At 39.1% G+C, this 24,954-nt stretch overlaps 2 protein-coding genes across 3 annotated transcripts in view; one reads left to right on the plus strand and one right to left on the minus strand.

Moving 5' to 3' along the window:
- On the minus strand, nt 1–21,290 carry cnot6l (CCR4-NOT transcription complex, subunit 6-like). Of its 2 annotated transcripts, XR_004105971.2 has the most exons (13): nt 21,160–21,290; nt 17,856–17,977; nt 15,902–16,088; nt 14,646–14,731; nt 14,355–14,444; nt 14,111–14,179; nt 13,405–13,562; nt 12,482–12,636; nt 11,186–11,337; nt 7,448–7,675; nt 6,913–7,115; nt 3,243–4,353; nt 1–3,173 (listed from the first exon to the last, which is right to left on the minus strand). XR_004105971.2 is itself a non-coding variant. In XM_031305225.2 (12 exons), the coding sequence occupies exons 2-12, from the start codon at nt 17,965–17,967 to the stop codon at nt 4,132–4,134; spliced, it is 1,662 nt and encodes a 553-aa protein (XP_031161085.1). In that variant the 5' UTR covers nt 17,968–17,977; nt 21,160–21,290; the 3' UTR covers nt 1–4,131. The 2 variants fall into 2 exon arrangements, 1 of the variants encoding a protein (XP_031161085.1); XM_031305225.2 differs by having other exon boundaries at nt 1–4,353.
- The window catches only part of mrpl1 (mitochondrial ribosomal protein L1), a gene marked incomplete at its 5' end in the record, with an annotated part of 12,936 nt that continues 8,922 nt past the window's right edge, over nt 20,941–24,954 (plus strand). Inside the window, 4 exons of the mRNA XM_031305226.1 lie at nt 20,941–21,061; nt 21,881–21,967; nt 23,429–23,537; nt 23,741–24,008. Coding sequence (XP_031161086.1) covers nt 20,941–21,061; nt 21,881–21,967; nt 23,429–23,537; nt 23,741–24,008 — 585 coding nt within the window. The remainder of the gene's footprint in view (nt 21,062–21,880; nt 21,968–23,428; nt 23,538–23,740; nt 24,009–24,954) is intronic.

The raw sequence follows: 24,954 nt of genomic DNA on the forward strand, positions 1-24,954 counted from the left end.
GAATTCCTTTTCCCGTGAATTATTCACAGGTTAATACACTGGGAGAAAACATTTACGCAGCATCCTTTAAGTTTCCCGATTTGAATGCAGCGACCTGGCCTAGTTTGAGGCCGTCAAATTCAACATGTAAAAGCAGATTAAAGACAGCAAACCCTTTGTCCAAATGCTAAATGCTTTGTCAGATAATCCTCATGCGTCTTATTGGCCACCAAAGACTTAAAACCTCATGTAGCAACCACATTGCTGTAAAATCAGCCCGGATAAACTCAACAGTGGAAGATAAAAAAAAAAAAAAAAAACAGGGCCAGATATTGAACAACAGGGTTTTTACATTCAGAAATCCATGCGATGATGGTCGTGATAATCTTGTGAAAGATACAGCCACCTCTTTGCAGAGAAACTGCAACAAAACAAGTGTGTGTGAATTTCAGATATCTGGTAGAAATTAAGTGTCCTTGATGTTATGGATACAAAAAAGTGATTTGATAAAAAAAAACAGAAAGCAGTCTGAGGTAAGCAATGATTCCTCAGTATCAATTCTTTATGATGTCACTGGATTGGATTGGAGGGATGAAAGGATGGCTGGCTGGATGGATGGATGATGGCGCTGGGTTAATCTCTGAGCGTCTTGGTCTCATGGGCAGTGCTGCTGTTGGAGAAATTGTACAAACTAGGCACGTTGTTTGTAGAAAAAGTATGTGAGGTGTGCTCTACAGAGACAAAATTAACAGGGCAAATGCTCTAGGTAATGATAGTAAAGGAAGTGGCTGTGGATGTTGGATGGTATGTGTAAAGGGGATCTCGAAAAACATTTTTGGAAAAACATCAGAGTACCAAATTAATTTTGATTAAGCATCTCAGAGCGTGAAAAGATGTGCACTGGAGAAATGAAAGCCATCAAGACAAACTGCTTTTAAACCTAGAACATTTATCTTTTTTTCTCAAAAACTTGGTAATACTGAATTGTACAAAGTACCAATTGAAAGACTGCATGTATGTTAGAGACAGAAATTGCTGAAAATAGTTCAAAATAAAAGTTGGACTGAGACCAGTTTTGTCTCTACAAGAGTATCAGAGACAGGTGGAAGTTGTATTCACATATGAGATCTTAGTGCACTGTGCAAAAAAAAAAAAAAGTACAACACCAGGTACATCTTTGATTTGTGAGAAAAATACGCCCCTTAATCAGAGAATGGTACATTACCCTCACAGATGTGAAAGATGCCCTGCCAGCAAAGGCAATTTAAATCATGTACAGCTGTTGTACAAAATCAGAAAACCCTGTGAGTTTAGGAGTGAAGTATAGGCCTCAAAATGCTCAAAAAGATAGACTTCATCAACTCCACCAAAACCGGAGGTGTATCCGTTAGCATTAATGTCGGCGTCAAATCATGTGCAAATGAAGCAAAGCCGATACTGATCTGACTATGGTTTAAAGCTGAGGTTACAGGGTGCTGTGTTGTGCAGACACCATTTATCCCAAAATTATGGCTTTTCTATTCAAATACTGAACAGAGCAAATGCTTTGACTAATTTAACTAATTCAATCTCAAAACATCAGGGTTTACTAGACACTACAGTGTGAAATGTGCCTGATATGTTAAACACTGTGAGTGCATGTGTAGGCAGCTATTACAGAGTTCCCCTGCAGAGGTAGGGCTGGGTATCAAACCTCGATATTTTATTTTTGGACCCATCAAAAAGTGTCAAAGTATCGAGAAATGTCAAGTACTGAAAGCTGGCATTGAACGTCTGACCAGATTCGTAATCTTTTGAACCGATTCTTGAATCAGAGATGTATATTGTCTTTTTAGAATTTACCTGACACCAACTATACAGAAAAAAAGAAGAAGCAAAGACTACATAAAAGTCCCAAAAATAAAGATAGAAAATAAAAATGTCTTGTTTGCTACCATGTTAATTATCTCATGACACCAGGTTTGGAGCCACTGGTTTAGATGATATTAAACATTTGAGAAGTCTGGCCCCTATTGTAACAGACAAAAGGGGTTCTGTAGAGAAATCGCTTTATTTTTTCAAAAATGTTTTTAATTTGGAATTTCTCAAAATAATATTGGTACTGAAACTCAGGTACTGCATCAGTATTAATACCCAGTCCTACCACTGCATTCATTAATCCTATCAATCCCACATTACTCGTGCCACTCTTAAAAAGCCTTACAAGTAAACAAAATGAAAATGTTTTAACCAAATTTAAATAAACACTTTTTGCACCTTTTGGCACCTCAAAAGTTAGACTAATTTCTTTTTTGATAATAAAGCAAAAGGCTAGCAGCAGTTTTATAAAAAATGCACCAAGACGTGGGACTTCTACAACAACAACATATATGTATGTAAGTACATACATACATTACCTGTGCTTTATAAAGGGTTTCCATACTAATAGCTTGCCGTTTGGTTTTGCTCTTACGACGTGACTCTGAGAGTCTTCAGTTTGAGAGGTACTGCTGGATGCATAGCATAGCCCTGAGTTACAACTTACATAAAGGGCTATGAGTTCTAATCATCTGGCACAAATATACAAAGTCCACAGGAATCTGGCATTAAGAGGCTCCGACAACCAATTTCATAGGGATACATTCGGCTCCTAGTCACAAATCATTGGCAGATTCTTCTCAGGAAGTTTTTTTTCCCTCTGGCAACAATAAATAAATATCTTATTGTCGACAGAGCATAAGTCACTCATTCCGGGGAGATTCTTTGGCCAGTGAGGTAAGGGGAAACGGGACGACACTCTTAAGACCGTAGGTGTTTGAAAGCACGACTCAAAAAGCTAAAAGTATTAAGCGCATTGTTGGTCAATGTCAGAATTGTGTTTGAAATATATTTCATGTCTTAAACTATTTTTTTCAATGCAATTCAAAGAGTAGGGGGCTAATTTGTTTGCAATGCTTATTAATATTTGAGATCTGAGCACTGATTTGACATGAACCAATCATTTTATTACATCATCGTGCTGCAGAAATCTTTTAAATCACAATGAGCATAAATCGGACGAGATGAACACGATACCTCTGCAAGTTAAATATTTAGCAACTAAAGAGAGGTTCAAGACCTGTTTTATGTAAGAAAAAAAATGACAGAAGTGAACACAGCAGCTCAGCAACATTAACGCAGCACCGTGAGGTAGCTTTCTGGTTGAGATTTGCTACCTGGCAAGAAGGATGAGTCGGGTGAAATCCTTCAAATTGGACCAGGCAACATAATCCCAAATTATCCACAAAACAAGTATCAATCTGAAAGCCCCCTAAAATAATCTGTCTTCGATATTATCAGTGCTGTTGTTATTTACAAGCAGCTGTGGCAAGAGATGATTTCATATTCTCGTTCCCATACACACCACGAAACACACCAATTTAGTGTCGTTACATTATTTAAAAAAAACGCCCAATCAGTACTTTTTAATCTTTAAAAACGCAGCTATAACGTTTAACTGAATTAAGTATTTTGGTGTTTCTCGGCTGATGAAAATACGGACCTGTGATTGTAAACAAACGTTTCACGTCCTCGTAAACATTCCTAACTTGTAGTTTGTAGGGTTCCTCCTTTCATTAAAATACCTGTCAGTTAATTAGGGAGTGATAGCAGGTTCCAGTTCTATCGACTGGGATTGTTGTGTTGCAGCAATAATATTTTGTTGTGTTTTTACTCTAAAATTTCACAGCTATGTGAAATGAGAAAGAAAAAAATCCCGCTAATCTGATTTGTGTGTTTTTTCTTTAAAAAGTTAATAGTTAAGGTTTGTTGTTGTAGGAGCAGAATCTACAAGCGGTTATGATCTAAGGCAAATAAAACAACTGACATTGGGGGTTACCATCGCAACTTCGTCCCAAGCCCAACATTTGGTATCAAGCCTTTTCAAGGGGGGGAAAATGTAATAAAACAAACATTTACAGTGTGCAAAAACACAAGAAGGAGCAACAAACGGGCGAATACTTCACTCCTTTTGTGAAGGTGTATCTCAGGGTTGGAAGGGTCAGATGGTGTCTGAGTTTTAACATGATCAGTAAACTGTACAGTGTCCTGTATAAAGCTGGAGGGGGGGCGGGGGGATGACAGTGTTTTTTAAGGTGAGGCAGGAAGGGGTTGGTGGGGCTCTCTCCGGCTGCACTACCTGTGGACGGGCAGGTGCAGTCCGTTGAGGGGTTTGAGCGGGTGGGGCAGGGGAGGGTGAAGCTCCAGCTGGGCGAGCAGGGAAAAGTGGTCCGAGGGGATGTGGGGATGGGGGCAGCCAGTGATGTTGTTGTCGATGAGCCACTGGCTGTCCAGCGGTCCCATCAGGCCCAGGACACTCATGTGGGTCTTGGAGAAGAAGATGTAGTCGATAACGCCCTGCAGACACAAACATATCAATTTAAGGCTGGGCAGCCAACTTTAATCTGTTCTGAGTTGTGATGGAAATGTGTCTCTAAACTGGGACTAAATTCTTAATCAGATCAGGTATTTCCATTTAAGAAAAATCTGAATTCTACTCATTTTAGACTTTTTTTGTATAGGAAAAGTTTGACATTTCGGGAAATGAGCTTATTCACGTTTATTCACTCTGATTTATGAACACTAAACATGAAGCTACAGGCAGGAGCATATTAGTTTAGCTAAGCACTGAGCAAGCACTGGAAACAAGGGGAAACAGCTAGCCTGACTCTGCCTGAAGGTAGAAACAAATCAGTTACTATCCCGAACAACAAATAATCCTGCACATAAACCCTAGATTCAATACAGAAAATATAATCTCTTAGTTAGTGAGCTTTAGAGGTGGAGGTTGGACAGAGCTAGGCTAGCAGTTTCCCTGTTTCCAGTCTTTGTGCTAAGCTAAGCTAACAGTGTGTTAGCAGTAGCTTTTTTTAAATGCATTAGAATGGTATCATTCTTATTATTTAACTTTCGGCAAAATAGCGAAAATGTGTATTCTCAAAATGTCGAACTCCCTTCAACATTAAGCAGCACACCTTTGCCTAAATACAGTGTTGGGTAATGTCCTGGCATCTGTATCAAAACAAAATGATACACTTCACTGGTAATTTCACTACTGTAGGGAAACACTTCATTAAATTGATGCCACTTTATCTTCTGGCCAAAACACTATAAAATAAGAGATTACAGATGGCAGTAGCTTTTCTCAAAGATTTTACCTGCTCAGTTTGTATAACCACATTTTAGTCTCAGATAAACATACTGTATAAACAATGTTCTTGAGCAGACTTGGCCAAATCTTGAGGGACAAGTGCATCAGAAAATCCACTAGAGGTTGAGTAACGTTCTGTACTCTGTCCGAGAGCAAAAAGGTAGATAGGAAGACCTGCAGAAAAACCTATGTTTGATAATGTAATGTTGTGGTTTGTGAGCCCCAGACAGAATCATTTCCTTTAAGATTTTGGTCTGGAAACATTCACTGATCAAAGACTGTTGGATCTTTCAGTCAAATAATAAAAAAAAAATAATTTAGACTTAGAGTTGTTAATCGAAGATAAATCTCTGAGAAGTTTGACAACATTTTTGTGTACAGGAAGGGTTTATGCTGAAATTTGCGCAAAGGAAAAAACCTACTGTGATTTTAATCTTCGCCCACTGAAAATGTTGCTGAAGCAGAAGCCTACTGACTGTTTCCAGACCAAAAAAACTTGTAATCTCTAAAAACACTTTGAACGGTTGATGTTTGCACACTGTGCTTGACTCATTTCTGCCTCTCTTACCATTCATTAGTCATCCAATTTGTTTATACTAATGTAAAGAGAAACTCAGTGATGACGCACCTGTACAACTAATGGCACTAACATAAGATACTGCCAAAACAACATGAACTTCTACACAAAAGAGGGATTCTTTGATTGTTCCAAAAATAAGGATCCACTTGGTTATTTGTTTCTGCAAGAACCTTTACATGTTAAAAGGTTTGTGTAAGGAGAAGTCCATTGCTACTGATGTAAAAGCCAGGAGCAAAAAAAACAAAAAAAAACAAACTGTGAATCTGTATAAGTGCCTGCATGACTCATTAGAAACCAGAGCAGAGACCACAAGACAATTACAGGCATATATGCTTCACCACAAATGCATCTAAAAAATAAAAAGTGTAAAAAAGCGTTTCGTTGTTTTGCAGCACTCTAAAAGGTAAATCATAGCTCACTCTCACTGCAGTGTTCAGGGTTTCCATTCCCACTGGGATCTCCCACAGCAGAAAATACTCATAATGATATAAAACAGTCCACATAACTGAATCTACCTTATCACTGTATACATCAGCTAGTTTTGGGTTTTAACCACTCAATGTTGAGCTGTATGTCCTTTAACTTGATGCTCAACCAGACAAAAAGTTTGCAACTGTATAGTAACTTTTGCCAAATGCATCTTGAAAGCAGGAGGAAAATAGCCTCAGTGAAAAGGGTGGTTCAGACAGATTCAAAGATAATTATTTAGTTTAAGTTTTTGGTTGATTTATCGAATATTTAGCTGATGTTTGGCATGATCACAACACGAGTTCCAGTGTATTAATTTCTACATGCAGGGTACCTGAGTATTGGTCTAATTAAATATGGGCTAATTCTATAAGTCAGGCTATGAATGGTATGTTAACAAAATTCAGAATAGATAGCAATGAAACTGGAAAGTTTTGTGTATGTAAGTGCTACAGAGGGTGGAGATTTCTGGCTCAGAGTCTAAGAACAAACTCATTTTGACAAAACGGTCTTTAAAAATATGTCCACAGGAGAAATCTACAGACGCAAATACACAAAGTAAAATAAACACAGAAATGTGTATTTTGGTTGTTTTCTTTCCACTTGTCTGAAAGAAGACATGTTATGTAAGCAAAATAGCCCAAAATCAAAAAAATGACCAGTACATGAAAAAAAAACTATGTTTTGCCTGTAGTATCTGGCCTTAAAAGGTTTTTACCTTAAAGTCATATGTGTAGTTGGTGTAAGGCATCAGATTGCTGTCGTAGGCGCTCTTCAGCTGGAAGCTGTGTGTGATGCTTCCATCTGAGTTGCCGTTCTTGCCGTTGCAGCTGAAGTTGGTCAGACATTCATTGTAGCGTAGCTCCTTGAAGTCCTTGTGGTTCTCGGCCACTCCTCCGTTGCTCAGGTATTCCACCACACCTGGATCATACAAAATGTAGACTTTTTAATGTAAAAGTGCCTCGCATTAATCCAGAACATCCATTTTATTTATAAAACCCTAAAAATCAATTGTGTGTTTGTCTTAATGGAGATCAAGGCACTGATATTCGATATGCACGACGACGGACACTGATATCAATGAGTGTATTAAAGAAACTAAACAGTATATACGTTTAGCAGAATTGATAAAAATGTATCCAACAATAAAACCTTAATACCAACATACAAAACTAAATTTGCAGCAACATTAATTGAGGAGGACTAAAAGACTGAGACTGAAACGAGGATCCTGAAGAGTGAGACAGTCCTACCAGAGTCGGGCAGCGAATTGAGGTCAGCACAAAGGACGATGGGGATGGAGGACGGGTTGGAGGTCGGCGAACCGGTCGCCATGGAGCCTGAGGCCCTCTCAGCGATGCTCTTCAGCTCAGACAGGAACATCATAGTTTGGATCAACTTGACGTCCGAGTACTCGGGGTCCCAATGCATGTGGGCGTTGGCCACCAGGATCAGCTGCCTCTCCTGTGGGGGCTTCATACCTGAAAACAGAGAAGAAAAAATTGGTTATGCAGCCAATGAAACAGAGGAATTAAATCAGGTCCACCAGGTTTTTAAGAAATAAAAAACATTGCTTAGGTAACATGAAACTCTCTCATTAGGGAATTATAAAAAGGTCAAAACCGCAAACATAAAAAAGGAACTTTACAAGGAGTGGAAAAAGGCTTGTTTGCCTCCCCAAAACCTCCCAAATGAAACCTTATTTTGGTAACAAAAAAAAAAACACATAGCTGATGCAACTTTAGAAACTCAGAAAGTGCTGACACAATAAAATAAAAATATTAAAAGGATTTACAGAACTTGAGTGAAAAAGAAAGTACATGTATGATCCACTGAATCGGTATCTGGGTGTATTATCACAGATATGACTACATCGATACACGGACCCCTGAGTCGGTCTAAATGGACCAAGATTTGGCCGATGGCCTGGTTCTAACGTTACGAATCGGTTAGTCTCGCTTTGCCAGACCCTCCTTCAAAGTGCGCTGAAGGAGGGTCTGGCTACTCCACATAGCATTCGGGGATGGAAGGAAAACGTGCTCTGGTTTATTGGCATTTCTTTAAACCAATCAGAATCGTCATAGGCGGTGCTAAACTCCGCACAGAGCCCCTGCAAAATAGTTGCGCGAGAGCAAACTCAGATTGAACAGATAGTCTAGCTAGCTGTCTCAATTTACCCTGCAGAGATCTGAGGAGCAGTTCGATTTCAACACGTAGCTCTGTTGTTTGGAAATTTGGAGTGCTGTCAGTAGCAAGAAAAACGAAAACAATCGGTGCTGCCTACACCGTGTTATCCTCCTGCTAGAGTTAGCACCATACAGGCTTAAACAGGGCACATTTTAAACATGTTTTTAGCCTCTGAATATGTTCAAAATGTCATTACAAGTGCCTACCCATGTGCAGTGATTCCTTCCGAGGGAACACAGCGAATTTGACTGCAGTAGATGTGACAGAAAGGCATAAAAGTTGTGTTAATCCATACCTCTGTTTATTTCCTGTTTTCCGGTGAAGTCCACACTAGTCGATTGTCAAACTCTCTGTAGCAAGAGGCTGTGACCTGACACCACAGCTGAGCCAGCAGAGCAGAGCGTTGGCTGCAGCAGGTCAAAAGTTCCAAGAGCCCACTGTTGCTTAGTTACCTATGCATATGTGCAATAGCTCTTGAACTCTTGAACTGCAGCTCTGCTGGCTCAGCTGTGGTGTCAGTCAGTCAGATTCGCTGTGTTCCCTCGGAAGGAATCACTGCACATGGGTAGGCACTTGAAATGACATTTCGAACATGTTCAGAGGCTAAAAACACGTTTAAAACTTGCCCTGTTTAAGCCTGTATGGTGCTAACTCTAGCAGGAGGATAACACGGTGTAGGCAGCACCGATTGTTTTCATTTTTCTTGCTACTGACAACACTCCAAATTTCCAAACAACAGAGCTATGTGTTAAAAATCGACCGGAATTCTCCTTTAACAATAGTCCTCATAAATCCACCGAATTTAAAATTCCATCACTAAGAAAGCGGAAGGAAACGGAAAATAACGTGCATCCGGCGGAATTTCCTGCAGCAGCGGAGCAATCCCGGAAGTGGAACCCGAAGGATATAGACTACGAATTGGTTGACTGAAGCTTTGCTGTCAATCCAACGAAGCTGAAGTGTGTGCAATGCCGTTGATAGAGACGAGTGTGTGTTTATGTGTGATTAAGTTGAAGTTACAGTGTATATAACCATCTAGCTTTACTATTCCCTGTTCCTTTTACAAAATATATATTTATTTGAAGGTAGGCAATGCTTCTTTTATAGAATTGGATTTTTTAAATTTATAATGGGAAATGAATGTGTGTACATCAAACAAATATGAACTGTATCTATCAGATTGAATCGTATCGCACCGAATTGTTTCAACATTGAATTGAACTGAGTCATATATTAAAATGTATCGTCCCTGAAGCGTATCGTAGTCCATGTATCTAGATACGTATCAGATCTTCTTATAAAGGGAGAGATGCACACCCCTAATGATTACTGTTAAATACATGGAACAACACTGTCCTGCATGGCACTCAATGCAAAGTTTATTGAATTAACTGATAAATACTGATTATATAATAGGTTTAAACCACAACAGATTTATTGAACCAACATAAATATTCTGTACATGTATTTGCATATAACATCACTCTTTCATCCTATATCACTCCACTGAACAACATCAAATGGATTTTATTGATTATTTCTAATCAAATTCACTAGTGACACCTTGTGGCAAAAAGACATTACTGCGTATAAACTTTTTCTGTGCTACTTTTATTTATTTATAACTAGGGCTGTCAGCGTTAACGCATTAATCGCATGCCGCCATTTATTAATTTATTTTACACTTCACTCGGCTTTGCGTCGTGCCTAACAGGCTACTATTTTGACCCTTTGCAGCACCATTACTTATCATCAAGCTGCCACTTCCTCGTAACACATCCTGCTGCTGCAGGCTGCAGGCATGATGGAGAAAGACAGCAGCAATGAAATCCTGAATGGCGCTTTTTATTTTCCAAAACTACCGGACGGCTCGTAGACAAGTCGAAAGCCATAATCACATTGTATAAAGCCGAATTAAAATATCACCGAAGCACGTCAAGCTTGAGTTACCACCTACAGAGCTAAGCATAATAGTACAGTCAACGTGATGCTACCCGCTAGCATGCTACCCACTCAGGCAAAGCACTATTTTGGAGTGTGCTACTTGCCGACCTGTGGATGAAACCAAATCCCAAAAAATTACTACAGCTCTTGTGAAACGGGTGGCAACTAACTGCAGACCTGTCAGTAGAGTAGTCGTAGAGGACTCAGGTCTTAAAGACGTACTACGGTTGGCATGTTCTGACCTGTCTCGTTGCCGTCGAGGGAGACAGCAGCCCCACACACAGCCTGTACGACACGGAGAAAGCAGCCCAACTGGAACTGCTGCAAGGTGCTGCAAACTCTGTCTCATTAACAGTTGATCACTGGACGTCAGTGAGTAATCAACATTATTTAGGAGTTACTGCACACTTTATTGACTCTAGTAAGGATAGGGATTTTTAGTTTTTTAGTTAGGTACTTGGAGGGGACTCTTGGTTGTTTGCATTTCTTTAAACAAACCACAATGGTCTTGGGTGGCGCGAAGCCCCAGATGCAGCGCTTTATACCCGCACTGTACATCCGGTAAGCCAGACTAATAATCGATAAGCAATTAAGTCATTTTTGTGTGTATTGTTAATTGAATATCTTTGGGTGGTGGATTGTTGATTGGACAAAACAAGCAATGAAAACGTCACCTTGAGGCCTTTTCACTCGTTTCTGACATGTTACATACCAACCAATAATTAATAACAATGTTGACAGATTCCTTGCTAAATTAAAATCATACTGCCCCCATAGGCAAAAGATGTATGTTTCTGTGAACCTGCAATGCTTTGAGGCTTGAAAAGTGTTGCCTTCCATGTTCTGAAGATGGTTCTTACCATCGGAGAACATGTCCTTGTTGACCTCGAGCAGAACGACCACCCCGATGTTGTCTTTGGTCATCACTCTGTTCAGCATGACCTCTGAGCCCTCAGAGTTGGCCATGGCCACCTGGTTGAACTCCACAGTGTGTTTCTGGACCAAAGTAAACCTGCAGGAACATCCACAAAGCAGCATAAACATTTACGGACGAGTTTGAAAACTCAAGCTTACATTTCAGATGTAAAAATGTCCCTCCTTTACTGCATACACTACTGTTCAAAAGCTTGGAATCAGCTGTTACATTGATATTTTTTTTCTTTCCTTTAATAATAACAACAACAACAACAACAACAACAATAATAATTTTAACAGAGATAAAAACAGTATAATTCAGACACCAAATGTATTATATACCTTTGAAATAGTTTTTTGGCCCCAAAAGAAGAATGAAATGATTCAAACTTCCATTTAGCCAAATATCCTTCGGTTTTGAATTTGTTTTTCAGTCCAAAAAAGCACAACGGTGCAATGTGCCCCTGAATATTGAGTTAGTGTGTGTTTTCTTTGGGCCCTCTGCAGTCTGCTCAGTGGTTAGATTGAAGAGGTTTAACTGTGACTCGTCAGTCCATAGTATGTTCAGCTGATATTCCAACAGTGCTAACCCTAGACTAACCTATTTCTCTTGTAAAGTTTGAAGAAGAGCTTTGCTAAAGCAACATGTTGCCTGTTAATTCCAGCTTGTTAGACTCTATGCTGCATTATTGTGCACTTGACACTGAAACTGGAACCTTTTCCTATTTAAATCTACACATGTTGATGCTAAGCTTCCTCTTTCTTTTAACAGTGACTGCTGATTTTTCTCTTCTTATTTAACTGTTGCTCAGAGGGACCTTTGGCTCTTTCTGCCCTTTCAGTTGTCAGTCTGGTTAAACCATTGTACAACGTTTTGTTCTCCATGTTACAAATCTAAATAACATCTATTTGCAAAGGAGGACTTTCTACAACCTAAAAGCATAAAAAAACATTCAAACATATAGAGTAGTCCACTCAGACATCTGACTGGATCCGGTCAAGCTTTTGTGGCTGGAGATTACAAACTTTTCAACAGTAGTGTACATGAATCGTAGTCATCCTGCCTATAACACGCAGTCAATGTGGTCATGGTCAGTTTTAAATGAACTTCTGTAAAGCTCCATCTCTATAAATATTGCTCACTTCAAAACAACATTCTTCGATATCCAAACAATACAAAAACCTACAAATAGACAAGTGTATTCAATAAATCAGGTTCTGTAAAGTGTAAAAAACCTTACTTTTCGGTCTTGAAAAACACAGCGCAGCCGTCCACGTGTTTCCTCTCCTGTTCAGAAACAAGTTTGGCACGAGACTTTGGGCAGAAGTAGCCGTCGTAGCCGCGCTCCTTCAGCGTTTCCAGAAACATAGTGTAGTACTGCTCTGTCTCCACCTCCTGCAGACACACAGGGCAATAAATGTAACCTAAAAGAGTCAATGAAATGTATGTGTAAAGGAGTGAGCATCAGCCAAATATAAAAGGCAAATACAGTGGGAGGAGGAGGAGGGGTATTCTGATCCAGATGAGGTTGTTCTCTCCTAAGACTAACCAACATCAACTGAGATTTTATGTTCCTAAACTGAAGGAATGCTTTTATTATATCATAAGAACAAGGTTACTCACATTCATTCTGATGCAAAAATCACTAACTTATTTAGAACTTTCCATTTCAAAGATGAAGGATATAGTTGAAAGTAACTTTGCATTTTAATAGTGTTTTTCTAAACAGCTAAATAGTGTGGTTTCCAATACATCTATCCCAAAAATACAATATAATATTGAGAATCAAGTGTAAAATATATCTCTGTTTTATTTCTCCCCCTGTCCTGATTTTCTGAACTTCTGACAATTCAAAAATATTCCCAGATTTTCTTCACTCTTTTCCTTGGTGAGTTTTTAAGATTATTTTTTTGGGCATTTCTGCCTTTAATGGATAGGACAGTTAGATATGAAAGTGGAGAGAGAGGGGGAAGACATGCAGGAAAATAGTCACAGGTCAGACTCGAACCCTGGACCTTCTGCGTCGAGGAATAAACCTCTATATGTGCGCCTGCTCTACCAACTGAGCTAACCCGGCCACAAGAAAATCTGCTTTAAGTCAGAAATGTAACAAGGGAAACATGGAGGCGATGTCAGCTTCAAGCTGAGAGGCCGTTCATTTACCTGCAGGCTGATGATGTCAGCGTCACAGCTGGTGATTTCCTCCATGATGCCTTTCTTGCGGTACTCCCAGTTAAGGGCCCAGGATGGACAGTAGCCGTACAGCTGTCGCGTGGCGTACTTGTCGCACAGCACGTTGTAGCACATAACCGTGAACACGGCTGCAGAGTGTGGGAAATGTAAAATGATTATCGTTGAGATCCATGTATCTGACACTGAGACAGTAGCAAGACAAACATGTAGTATTATGCAAATGCTGCAGGTAATTACTTTTCGAAAGATATTAGACTGACAATCCATCTGACACTGGAATTTAACAAGTGCTATACAGCATAAATACACTTTTTGTTTTTCTTTTACCACTTCTGACACCTTAGGTGTATCTTGAGACCCTTTAGTCCTGACTACCATGTCGGGAATCATTGGTTCAGAAAACAATTTACATGTAAATATTGGCAGTGAACAATTGAATGACAATCACAGTTTCACAATTTAGGCAAGAAAAGAAGGCATTGTCTCAGCAAGTCGGGATGTGATGCCACATGCTGATTTAGGCTGCTAAAAGAAGTGAAATTGTATATAAAAACCTATCCTGCTGCAGCCTCAAGTAGAAAAGAATACATGTTTCACCTAGACATACAGTATCATGAATTATTTCTACTCCAACAGGCAGCTGAACTTGCAATAAATTTGGCCCTGATGAACATACCTGTGGGAGTCATTTGGTCTCGCTCTTTCAGAGTGATCCAAGGTCTTTGGGGGAGCTGCTCTGGGTGCACTACAAACAGGGCAGAGGGAAATTAGGAATAAGTGCCCACTTGTCTGTGACAAACACAATGGCATACCTGCAATGATACAGCTGCACTACTCAGGTTTACAATTAACTGCCAGTTAAATATGCATGAGTTCCAATAAACGGGTGTGTAGTAAGGTGAAGCTGCCGAGCCATTCACCTGCTAGATTGTCGAGCATGTAGTTCAAAAGCTTTCTGGTTCCATCCGACTCCTGGTACAGATTGAGGATGTCTTGGGACAAAGGGTTTCCTGCCAAATAATCATATAATAAATATTTAAAAAATAATTTCAGCTGGGAACTCACACTTTTAATTCACCAGCCATGTTCAGCTTTTAGGAAAGTTTAGAAAATACATAATGAGTAGTTGCAGCCAGAATTTACTCACATTTTGGTGGATAGTGGTAATTTAAATCTGTCAGAATTTAATGGTAATTAAAAGAAAGCCTCACCTTTTAGCCCCAAGGTTTGTAACTGGAAAAGCCTCCCAAGTTCATAAGGTAGAACTCGTAAAAGATTGTTGTTTAAAAGCAATTCCCTGCAAGACAATGGGACAAGAACTATGAGTATTTTGTGTCTCAGTCTTTTCTCTTTCACAAACTTTCTCAACATTGTGGTAATTACTTGTCATTGATGTATTGTTCTAACATAGAAATCTAGATGCACCCTAGCGGCAGCTAATTTAATTTGCAGCCAGGGGGGTCTAGGCACTCTCCGTTGGCTTGCAAGCTGGAAAAACCAAACTCTGGTCAGGCCAATCACATTGTGTATAGAGTCGGTAGGCGGGCTTATGGCTGCTGCTGGGAACAGCGGCCTTCTGGAAGACTTGGAGTTAAGCTTTTCTTTGAGAAAAGAACAAAGAACGGCACTGAAATCATTCTTAAAAAAGGAAGATGTGTTTGGAGTTTTGCCGACCGGATGCGGCAAAAGTTTAATCTATCAACTAGCTTCGCTACCTTCTTCGTTGCTCTGCCTGGTTGTAGCGCTATCCTATTGCATGCAGAGAGAATTTGAAAGACAACTGTTTATCCCGCCCCTCGGATTGAGCTCCGTTAATGGTGAGTTCCCAGACCCAACATCTTGATGTGGGGCTGGCTTGTCAGGCTAGTATTGTTCTGGAATTACCACAAACCGTCAAAACATCTACCATGTTGTCCTTTGTTGTCACTTCAATTACGTCTTGCAGTCATAATGTGCCTTTGTCATCTTTGTTTTGTGTTTGTTTGTCAGTCAAAGGGGAGGGGATTACTACTTCCACCCACACATTTCATAATCTTCTGCTTTCTTCTGAGTGTTTGATCACTGTCGTTTTAATCATTACTTTTCTTCTAAGCTTTGGGATTGTTTGGCACATAATCACTTGAATGAATCCAAAGAATTATGTATTTTTTTAGACAAAATACATACTGTTAAGTGAAGTAAAAGCTTTGTACAAATGCAGACATTAGCAAGATTCAATCATCTGAGTAAACCTCAAACAAGTGGACAAAAAAAACAGACATCCTCATCTGGTGTATATATATATCTCAAAAGATTTTTAACCATTCTCTTAAGATCTGTGACAAAGCTTTATGGTAAGTTATTTTTTCTTGCCATATTCAAAAAGCCTATTTTGACTATCCAGAATAAAATGTCTCTTATTTGAGCCTGATGTCAGTCATGTCCCTGAAATCCCTAAAGGCATCCCTCCTGGCCAGGACCAGCCTACCTGAGAGAGACCATGTTGCCCAGTTCGGCGGGCAGGCTGCGGAGCTTATTGGACGACAGGTTCAGGAAGACCAGGTTGGGTAGCTTGGCAATGTCCGGTGGGATGCGGCTCAGGTTATTGTCGTTGATGTGCAGCGCCGTCAGGTGGGTGAGCGTCCATAACGAGTTGCTCAGGCTCCTCACTCGTCCTGCGTCAAGACAAACACAGGTACAATGGCGTGTCTTTAAAAATAACATCATTTCCAAAACTAGTTAATTTAGGGATGCACCGACGATCCGTTAGATCCTGATAGATACCGGCTGATACTGACTCAAATAGCTGGATCAGGTGTCGGTGACAACGGGGCTGACATATTTAATTCAATTCAATTCCATGTTAATATACTATATACATTAAATACTGGAATTGTAATTACTGTTTAAGTTTTGACCAATTTGTTTCTGCACTTAAAATGTATTCCTGTTAATTTTGAAGAATTGTTAACAAGCCACTGCTGCACGATTTATAATTTAATAATAAATAACAATTCAGTAAATGTATTTATTTGTGAAATGTAGTTTTAAAAAGTTTGGAAAGCAATGTTTAAGTAAAGCCTGATGTTGCCTTACACATAAAAGAACTTGCACACAGTGAGGCATACAGCTGATTAATTAAAGGTCCCATGACATGGTGCTCTTTGGATGCTTTTATATAGACCTTAGTGGTCCCCTAATACTGTATCTGAAGTCTCTTTTATATAGACCTTAGTGGTCTCCTAATACTGTATCTGAAGTCTCTTTTATATAGACCTTAGTGGTCTCCTAATACTGTATCTGAAGTCTCTTTATATAGACCTTAGTGGTCCCCTAATACTGTACCTGAAGTCTCTTTTATATAGACCTTAGTGGTCCCCTAATATTGTATCTGAAGTCTCTTTTATATAGACCTTAGTGGTCCCCTAATACTGTATCTGAAGTCTCTTTTATATAGACCTTAGTGGTCCCCTAATACTGTATCTGAAGTCTCTTTCCCGAAATTCAGCCTTGGTGCAGAATTACAGCCACTAGAGCCAGTCCCACAATGAGCTTTCCTTAGTATGTGCCATTTCTGTGTCTGTAGCTTTAAATGCTATTGAGGAGGAGAGAGGGGGGGCAAGGTGGAGGGTGGGGGTGTGGCCTTGACCAACTGCCACTTTGCTCGTTTGAAAGCCATGATGTCTCTCTCTTTCTCATGGATGGGCCAAATTCTCTGGGCGGGCAAAGCAGAGAAAGGGGAGGTAACCTTCCTCCTTATGACAGGAGATTCCGATTCCCGATCGGCCCATCTGAGCTTTCATTTTCTCAAAGGCAGAGCAGGATACCCAGGGCTCGGTTTACACCTATCGCCATTTCTAGCCACTGGGGGACCATAGGCAGGCTGGGGGAACACACATTAATGTTAAAAAACCTCATAAAGTGAAATTTTCATGCCATGGGACCTTTAAACACTGGTATGGGATCGGTACCCAAAACCCAGGTATTGGTGTCGGGACTGAAAAAGTTGGATCGTTGCATCCCTAATTTTATATCTGAACTTTGTGATCAATCGAACCAGGGAACAAAACAATGTTAATATATAATTTTGTTTTGCGGCAAACATCTGTTAAGTTTCAAGCCAAAACAAGAACTACATTCAGTTTTTCAGCCGGGATATGATTGTTTTCATATATAGGGTTTACAGATCTTCATTATCTTAACCAAAAGTAATTTAACCAACCATCTTGGCATATTTTCTTGATCAATCAATTAACCTTTTGGTCTATAAAATGTCAAAAAAATGCCCAAAACACAAGGCATTTTGCTTATAAATCGCTGTCTGGAAAAACAGAAATTAGAAACATGAAAAAAAATGGTAGTGATTTTCAATCCTGAGCTATGCTGGCCTCAGTTGGGATGCTTTTATGGAATCAGATCCAGAGGGAGTTAGTTAGACTGACCAGAAATCTCGAGCTCGGCCCAGTAAGACTTCTTCCCATTGGCCGCCTCCTCTGCTGGCATGATGGTGTAACATCTGCGGGGATCAGGAGGATCATATTTTTCCTTTGGCATACCTGTTAATCTGAAAAACAACACAAGAATCACAGATATTATAGTCTATATTAAGAAAACCAAGAAACACAGAGAGCAGAGCTATTCTTCCCGCACTAAAAAGAGCAGTACAAATAACACAAATATATATATCTTTTTAATGAATAAATAAAAAGCACTCCTACAGGGAGTTTCCTTCCTAAAACTGTAATCAAAATGCCCAATACAGTTTCCCACAATCCAAGGCAATGTCCTCAAATTGTCCAACCAACAGTCCAAAACCCAAGAGATTAAATTTACAGATATAAAAACAGAGAAAATCAGCAAAATCCTCACATTGGAGAAAGTGGGAACCAAATAATGATTAATTAATGTTTTAAAAAATAGTTTAACTAATTGTTTCAGCTATACAACAAATAAACAAAAGAGGTTTTCTGGCCTTGTTGCTGTATGGTTTAAAATATACTTTATGTTCGGTTTAATTTGGATAAGAAATCTGTGATTTTCTCAACAGAAAACACATTTTGAGTCATCTAGCACCATGAAATACCAAAGTTGTGAGGTGTGTGTCGGTTGGCCCATAAAATTCTTCAGCCACCTGCAAAATATTTTCCCAGCCATTTAAATATTCAAAAAAGTATCTGGTGGGGTCGGCGGCCTCAGCCAGTGTTTACTGGCACACGGCTGCAATGACACAAAGTCTCGACCAAATCTGAGCCAAACCACAGAGGAAGCACCTGGAGGACAGTAATGACACGGCTCGATGGTGTTTTAAGCCTCCAACGTCGCCTTCCAGGCAGCTAACCCTAACCTTAACCCTAAACATAACCATTGCCGCGCTGCCTGGAAGGCGACGTTGGGGGCTTAAACCAACCAAACACCAATGACACCTGCAACGAAAACGGCTGTCTATATACAGAGCTGAGACACTGATGTCATTGTGTGATTATCAGTATGATGGTGTTCAGCACGTGATTTAGGGAATAGGCTAGTTTGACCGTCCAAGCTGAATCCAGGTGGAGAAATACTTTTGTGAGAAGATCAGGAGAATAAACATTTTGATCTACAAGCCACAGCTAATTACTGAACAGCTCGGATTTTAGTGCAGAATACAGACCTCCACTCAACAGCAGCTTACCTACAAGAGTCTCAAATAAGAGTCACAAACAACAGTCAACCCATTTTGGTATTAATCCTGTCCTTTGTGATCTCACACCTAAACGTATTCATGCGAGAAATATTTTTAAATCATTCCCTTAATAGGCTCATTTTGGAAAAGCATTTTCCAAAAAAGACAAACATGTTCTCGTCTGAATCTGGACTTCTCAACCTTTTTTTTTCTTGGTTATACAGAACTTTAAAAAACATTGGTAACTTTACTAGTTGATTTGTCTGCAAAAAATATCACTGGGAAAATTCAGTGAAATTATATCATGATGAGGATCAAATGATGTTATGGTTTTACACAATTCTGTTGTCTAAACTAATCATTTCAAGCAGATAGACAGATTATTTATTAATCCCAGGGAAATTCAAGTGTCAAACAACTCACAAATATAAACCAATTCAATTGGGTATCACAGTTTGAAGAGTTTGGGTTCATGCAGTATAACTGTGGGACACCGTTCAGTGCATTGAACATCAGTTTGATTATTTCAAACTTCAACCTGTATGTCACTGTTGTCAAACTTTTTGAAGGGTACAGTACAGAATAAATCAGACCAACTGAAGCATGCACATTTTGGCCTCCAATAGAACTAGAGTTTCTTTGATTTTGACCTAGCCTTCTTGAATTTAATTTGAACTCTTATCTCCAGCCCTATGCTCTGAAAAAGGATGTATGTCAGTCTTTGGGAAAGCACGGTTTTATGCTACCTCTACGACATTATAATATAAGACACATTGCTGTTAATAACACACATTGTGTCACAAAAAAGAAACCACAATGTGTTTTCCCAAAGCAGGTAAAAATGAAGAATATGCTACTAAGACAAGATATATATTAGTAAAATATATCTGTCATATAATGAGCATCAATCAATGTCATCAAGATAGCACCTCAGAGTCTAATTAATGCAATACATTAAAAGGCTTACAAGTTACATTCTAGTGTAGTGACATGGTGTCATGGCTTAACTCAATGTACTTGAAAATAAAAAAGAAATGCCTCTATCTGATTGGTTATCATATCAACTTCACAAGCTTTTTCTCAGACAACATGTCCATGAGTATTGCTTGAAAGCAGTATCAACATGCAAAAAAAGTTACTCAGTCAAAAATACAGGAATTCCTTACATCTGCTCTATTAGCAGCCATGCAATCTGCAGGAGGTCTTCTCTGAAGCCACCCAGCTTGCAAGTTATTTAAACCCCCCTGTCAGTCTGCTGACTGCACTGCTCAGGGACACATATAATAGTGCATGAGTTGTTATCTATTCTGCACACCGTACATATGAGCACAAGGGAAACTATAAAAAGGGTGCATGATATTATGAATCAAGCCGCCTTGAGGTTAGCTGGGGTTGAACAAGTTTGGAGAAGACTTACATAACTTGTTTACACACTTCTGGGTCACAAGTGAGCGGCTGATATACGGCCTGCTGGCAACGGTTCATATCACAACCATGCGGAGACAGCTGCAGCGGCGACTTTTATCACATGCCTGGGTTGATAAAAACATTTTAGACTCCGAGGAGCTGTGACAGATAATGGTTTTCTGAATCTGATGCTTTGGAAACTGTTATAATTTTAACAAGGCGGGACTTTTTGTAAATGGAAAATATGTATCGATGGCAACTGCACTAACAGCTGAGTATCCAAACATAGCTGTAATGTCAAAAGTGACAAGCACTAACGTTACATGGATGGGGGCCCGTTCAGCAAAAGTTCGGCCCACCGCTCACCAGCTGTCACATCCGGCAATGAGGTTAACACGCCCTCTGGTTATGTCTATTTAAACATTTCGAATTGCTAAAACTATTAAAACATTGTCTAAACGGAGTACGAACAGGTTAAGCGTCCGGTGAGCTCAAAGCACCGCGTTGGATTTGTTTGGCTAGCTGCAGCAGGGCGCACGCCGCCCGGGCTCACCGAGGCGGACTGCGGGGGTAGACGGAGTGGGTACAATCAGAAGCGGATTTAACGGTGACATCGAACCCTAGAGAACACAGACAAAATGCCCGCAGCATAACAACAAAGTCTGAATTGGAATTACCTTCATTCGGGAGCAGTAGAAGACGATTTATAGAGGGAATTGGTAGAGACATGCAGACACGGCTGTTGAACCCGTTTAGACCCTAAACGTCTCGGAAACAGAAGGAAGAACAACAAACGCGGCTTCCGCTCGTACCCGTATACGGTCTATGGTCCACACACGACATGGGGCCCCGGATTTTCTCACTCGTTCATGTCATCATGTCAAGACCATACAGTCATTGGTCAAGACATGGAGAGTTTAAACTATGGTTTAAATTCATTTTTAACATTAAGAATAAAATATTACCCAAAATGCAGTCGTAGTTTACTATCCCCACTTTAAAGCAATCCGAAGTGAATATAGCATTTTTTTGTATCAAAAGTATTACCAAACTCAATTTAAATCATACATATTTTACTCATACATCGCAGAGGATTAATTCATGCTTTTTTTCTTAGAATATCTATAAAACACTGGGAAATTCGGCATTCATTTAATCCAGCAAGAAAATGTTCAGTTAAATTATAGTTGTATATGAATTCCTCTCTAGATTTTGGAAATGGCTAACATTTACTAAAATAAGTAAAGATTGGTTTATCAAACGCATGCCGAAAATTAAAGTAGACCTAAACATTCTCTATACTTATTTAGTATCTGATGTATGTTTTGAGTATTTACCAATATGTTTGGAAATTATAGATTAACAGTTTTTGAACGGAGATATGGTTTTACTTTCCAGGTGGAACCTTTCAATACGTATCGCTGTTTTCACACGGACCGACGGCATTCCCAGACATGGCAACCTGCATGCGGACTCTATGGAGAGGTCAGTCGTTTTGTGTCATTTACTTTATTGTAACTGAGAGTAAAAGTACAGGCCATCTAACGTTTTTACCGCAGAGAAGTACATGCTATTTCTTTCAGGCTTATTTTTTGGTTTTTCGTTTCGGTTAAAGGGCAAAACAGTCATTAGCTTGTTAGCTTGCTGCTCTGTTCACTAACGTTAGCCCTCTTGGATGACAAGTAACGTTAACGTTACAGATCGCAAATGTGTGTACATTTTACTGTCACCTAACTTATTGAAGAATTCCCCACATGGGGCAACATTACTCAAGATTACATTTTAAGCATTTAGATTCTCCGTTTAATACGGTATTAATGCAATTTAACAAGGTAACGTTAGCTTATAAATAATTGAAATTAACCGTTTTTTCAGAGCGTCCTTGTAGCAAAACAGGTCGTGGTGAGCGGTGACGAGAAGTGCTAACGAGTTTATAAAAAAGTTGATACTATAGTGAGTCATCTGTATGCAGAATGAAATAGTTCGCATGAATTGTTCAAGCTAGGGTTTAAATAATGTTAAAAAATATTTTTAATATGTGTCTCTTTGCTTATAAAAAAAGGACGCATTTAACTAACATTTGCTGATATGTCAGCATCTGTCTCTGACTGTACAGCGCTGTAAGTCTGACAATGCGAGACCAGCCCAGGACTAACCACAACACTTCAACCAATTAAAACTGCATTTAATTAATTTGCTTTGCATCCTGCACAGTCAGTGAAGCGGTACAGACACAGATTTACAACCACACCAACACGAGGCAACTATTCCCAGGACAAATCCCTCCGGGCATTCCGGGATTTATTACTTATTATAATAAACAGAAATATTTAGATTCTCCCAGACTGTGAAATAATAATAATAGAAAAGTGCTTTTGATGGTAAACAAAAGTAGCACTGGTGGCATGTTAACTAGCGCCAGGGAACAAATAAGTAAGTAAGTAAACTTTATTTATATAGCACCTATCACAGACAGTCACAAAGTGCTTTACATGCAGCAAGTTTAACAATTTAAAAAAACATCATACAGACATAAAAACAATGATAGTTCAAGTGAAAGCTTGTCTGAATAGCAACAAGTTCACACTATCTTTAAATTTGCAAAGCACCTTTTTGTCTTGCAAATCAGTGAGCTCTGTTTTGATAAAATAATATTGGTACAGGCAGATTTTCATCCACAGACATTCAAAGAATCTTTATAGTTTCCTGCAAAATAGCACGACATTAGATGCGGTCTGCTTCAGTTTGGTAGAGATAAGCCCTGATGCATACCCGCTACATTGGAGATGTCAAATGCTACAAGATCTTTACATTTTCAAGTAGAAAGGATATATTTTTGAGTATTTGTGAACATTTCTCTGCATCATTTGACCCAGATGGAGGTCATCATTTGCACCCTGTGTCTGTCTGTTTTAATTTCTTAACAGCTTTTTTTCATTTTTGCAGTTGTAGCAGGATGTCAGAGGCAGCTGCTGAGAGCCGGCGGTCCCGCCTACACAGGCGTCTTACATACTGCACTGAGGAATCCACCCATCAGGTCTTTCGCAGCTGTAAAGTAAGTTTATGAACCTTTTAGTTTAATAAAACCAACTTTAAAGATCTTTTATCCAGGGTAGATTTTCTGTCCAGTAGAATCAGTTTGTTGTTCACTCAGCACTGTCAGCAGGTAAACATGTGAACCATTAAATCAAGAGAAGGTAGATTGGGCCTGGTGATCCAAATATTTTTCAGTTTAACATCTCCATTATTGTTTGCTAGGGCACTAAGGAAAGACAAGAAAGAGGACACAGAGAAAGAGGTGAAGAAAGAAAAGAGGGTCATCGATGACAAAGACAGACATAAGCCCTACGGCAAGACGGCGTGGGCGCCTGTGGATGACGTGTACGTTATGAGGTACTACCCCCGGACAATCTACAATGCGGCAGACGCCATCGACATGCTGAAGAAATTTCAGATGTTGGACTTCACTCCCCACAAGCAGCCTATTTACATCGATCTGAGGCTAGACATGAAATTGGAAAAAAAGGTAATGGCAGGAGTTCTAAGAAGTGTTGTTTGTAGCTTTCTTTGGATCAATTCTGCCTATATTAGATAGGAAACAGTAGAGAGCTGAAAGGAACAGTCTCTCCTAGAAGGCAGTCATGTTAATGTGTTGCACTCTGTTGTTTAAGTTAAAAGTGACAGAAATAGTCGAATGAAAAAAGAGAGTTCCAACTCTGGCTCCTTTTTCACCTTTGCACAGCAGGCCAATCGTTGTACGAATTGGGTGTGAATGTTCGGAAATTCGGAATGCATAATAATGATATAATAATTGTAGTGGCGATTTGTCCTCAGGCTAAACAGAAACAAACAAAAACTCGAAATCCGACAGTCACTGAGGCACTGAAGGAATTAATCTTAAGCAGAGAATAAAAAGGTTTATTGTCCAGACAAAGATGGCATTTTGTGAGGTTTATTTTTCAGTTTTCGGCAAGCAAACATCTCAACAAAAGAAAAATGGTGTCTCTTGGCTCTGGTAGAAAAAAAAAAAAAAAAATATATATATATATATATATATATATATATATATATATATATATATATATGACTTCACCTGGCTCAGGCTGCATGGTACCTTTTTTATATTAAAAAAAAAATCATTATTCAGCTGTATAATTCAAACAAAACAGCAACAAAAATAAATAAGTAAATATTTAACTTTTAAATATAACAAAACAATGAATAGCTCCAACAACAATATATCTTTAAGTTAATATGGAACTATTATTATATTAATAGATATATATTTATTTTTTGGGATTTATGAACTAATATTCAATTTAGTTCCACTATGTGATTTATCTTAGATGTAATTTGTGTTTCGTATATATATATATATTTATATATATATAAATATGTGTGTGTGTGTGTGTGTGTGTATATATATATATATATATATATATATATATATATATATATATATATATATATAT

Source organism: Sander lucioperca, chromosome 2, assembly GCF_008315115.2.
Source record: "Sander lucioperca isolate FBNREF2018 chromosome 2, SLUC_FBN_1.2, whole genome shotgun sequence".
NCBI classification, from domain to species: domain Eukaryota; kingdom Metazoa; phylum Chordata; class Actinopteri; order Perciformes; family Percidae; genus Sander; species Sander lucioperca.

Bases quoted from the DNA above. Each gene is read 5' to 3' on its own strand.
- cnot6l (XM_031305225.2), bottom strand. From the start codon at position 17,967: ATGCCAAAGGAAAAATATGATCCTCCTGATCCCCGCAGATGTTACACC. The intron at 14,732-15,901 runs GTAGGCTGGTCC...ATTGTCTTGCAG, and splicing joins GGCAACATGGTCTCTCTCAG to GGAATTGCTTTTAAACAACA. The intron at 14,445-14,645 runs GTGAGGCTTTCT...ATTATTTGGCAG, and splicing joins ACAAACCTTGGGGCTAAAAG to GAAACCCTTTGTCCCAAGAC.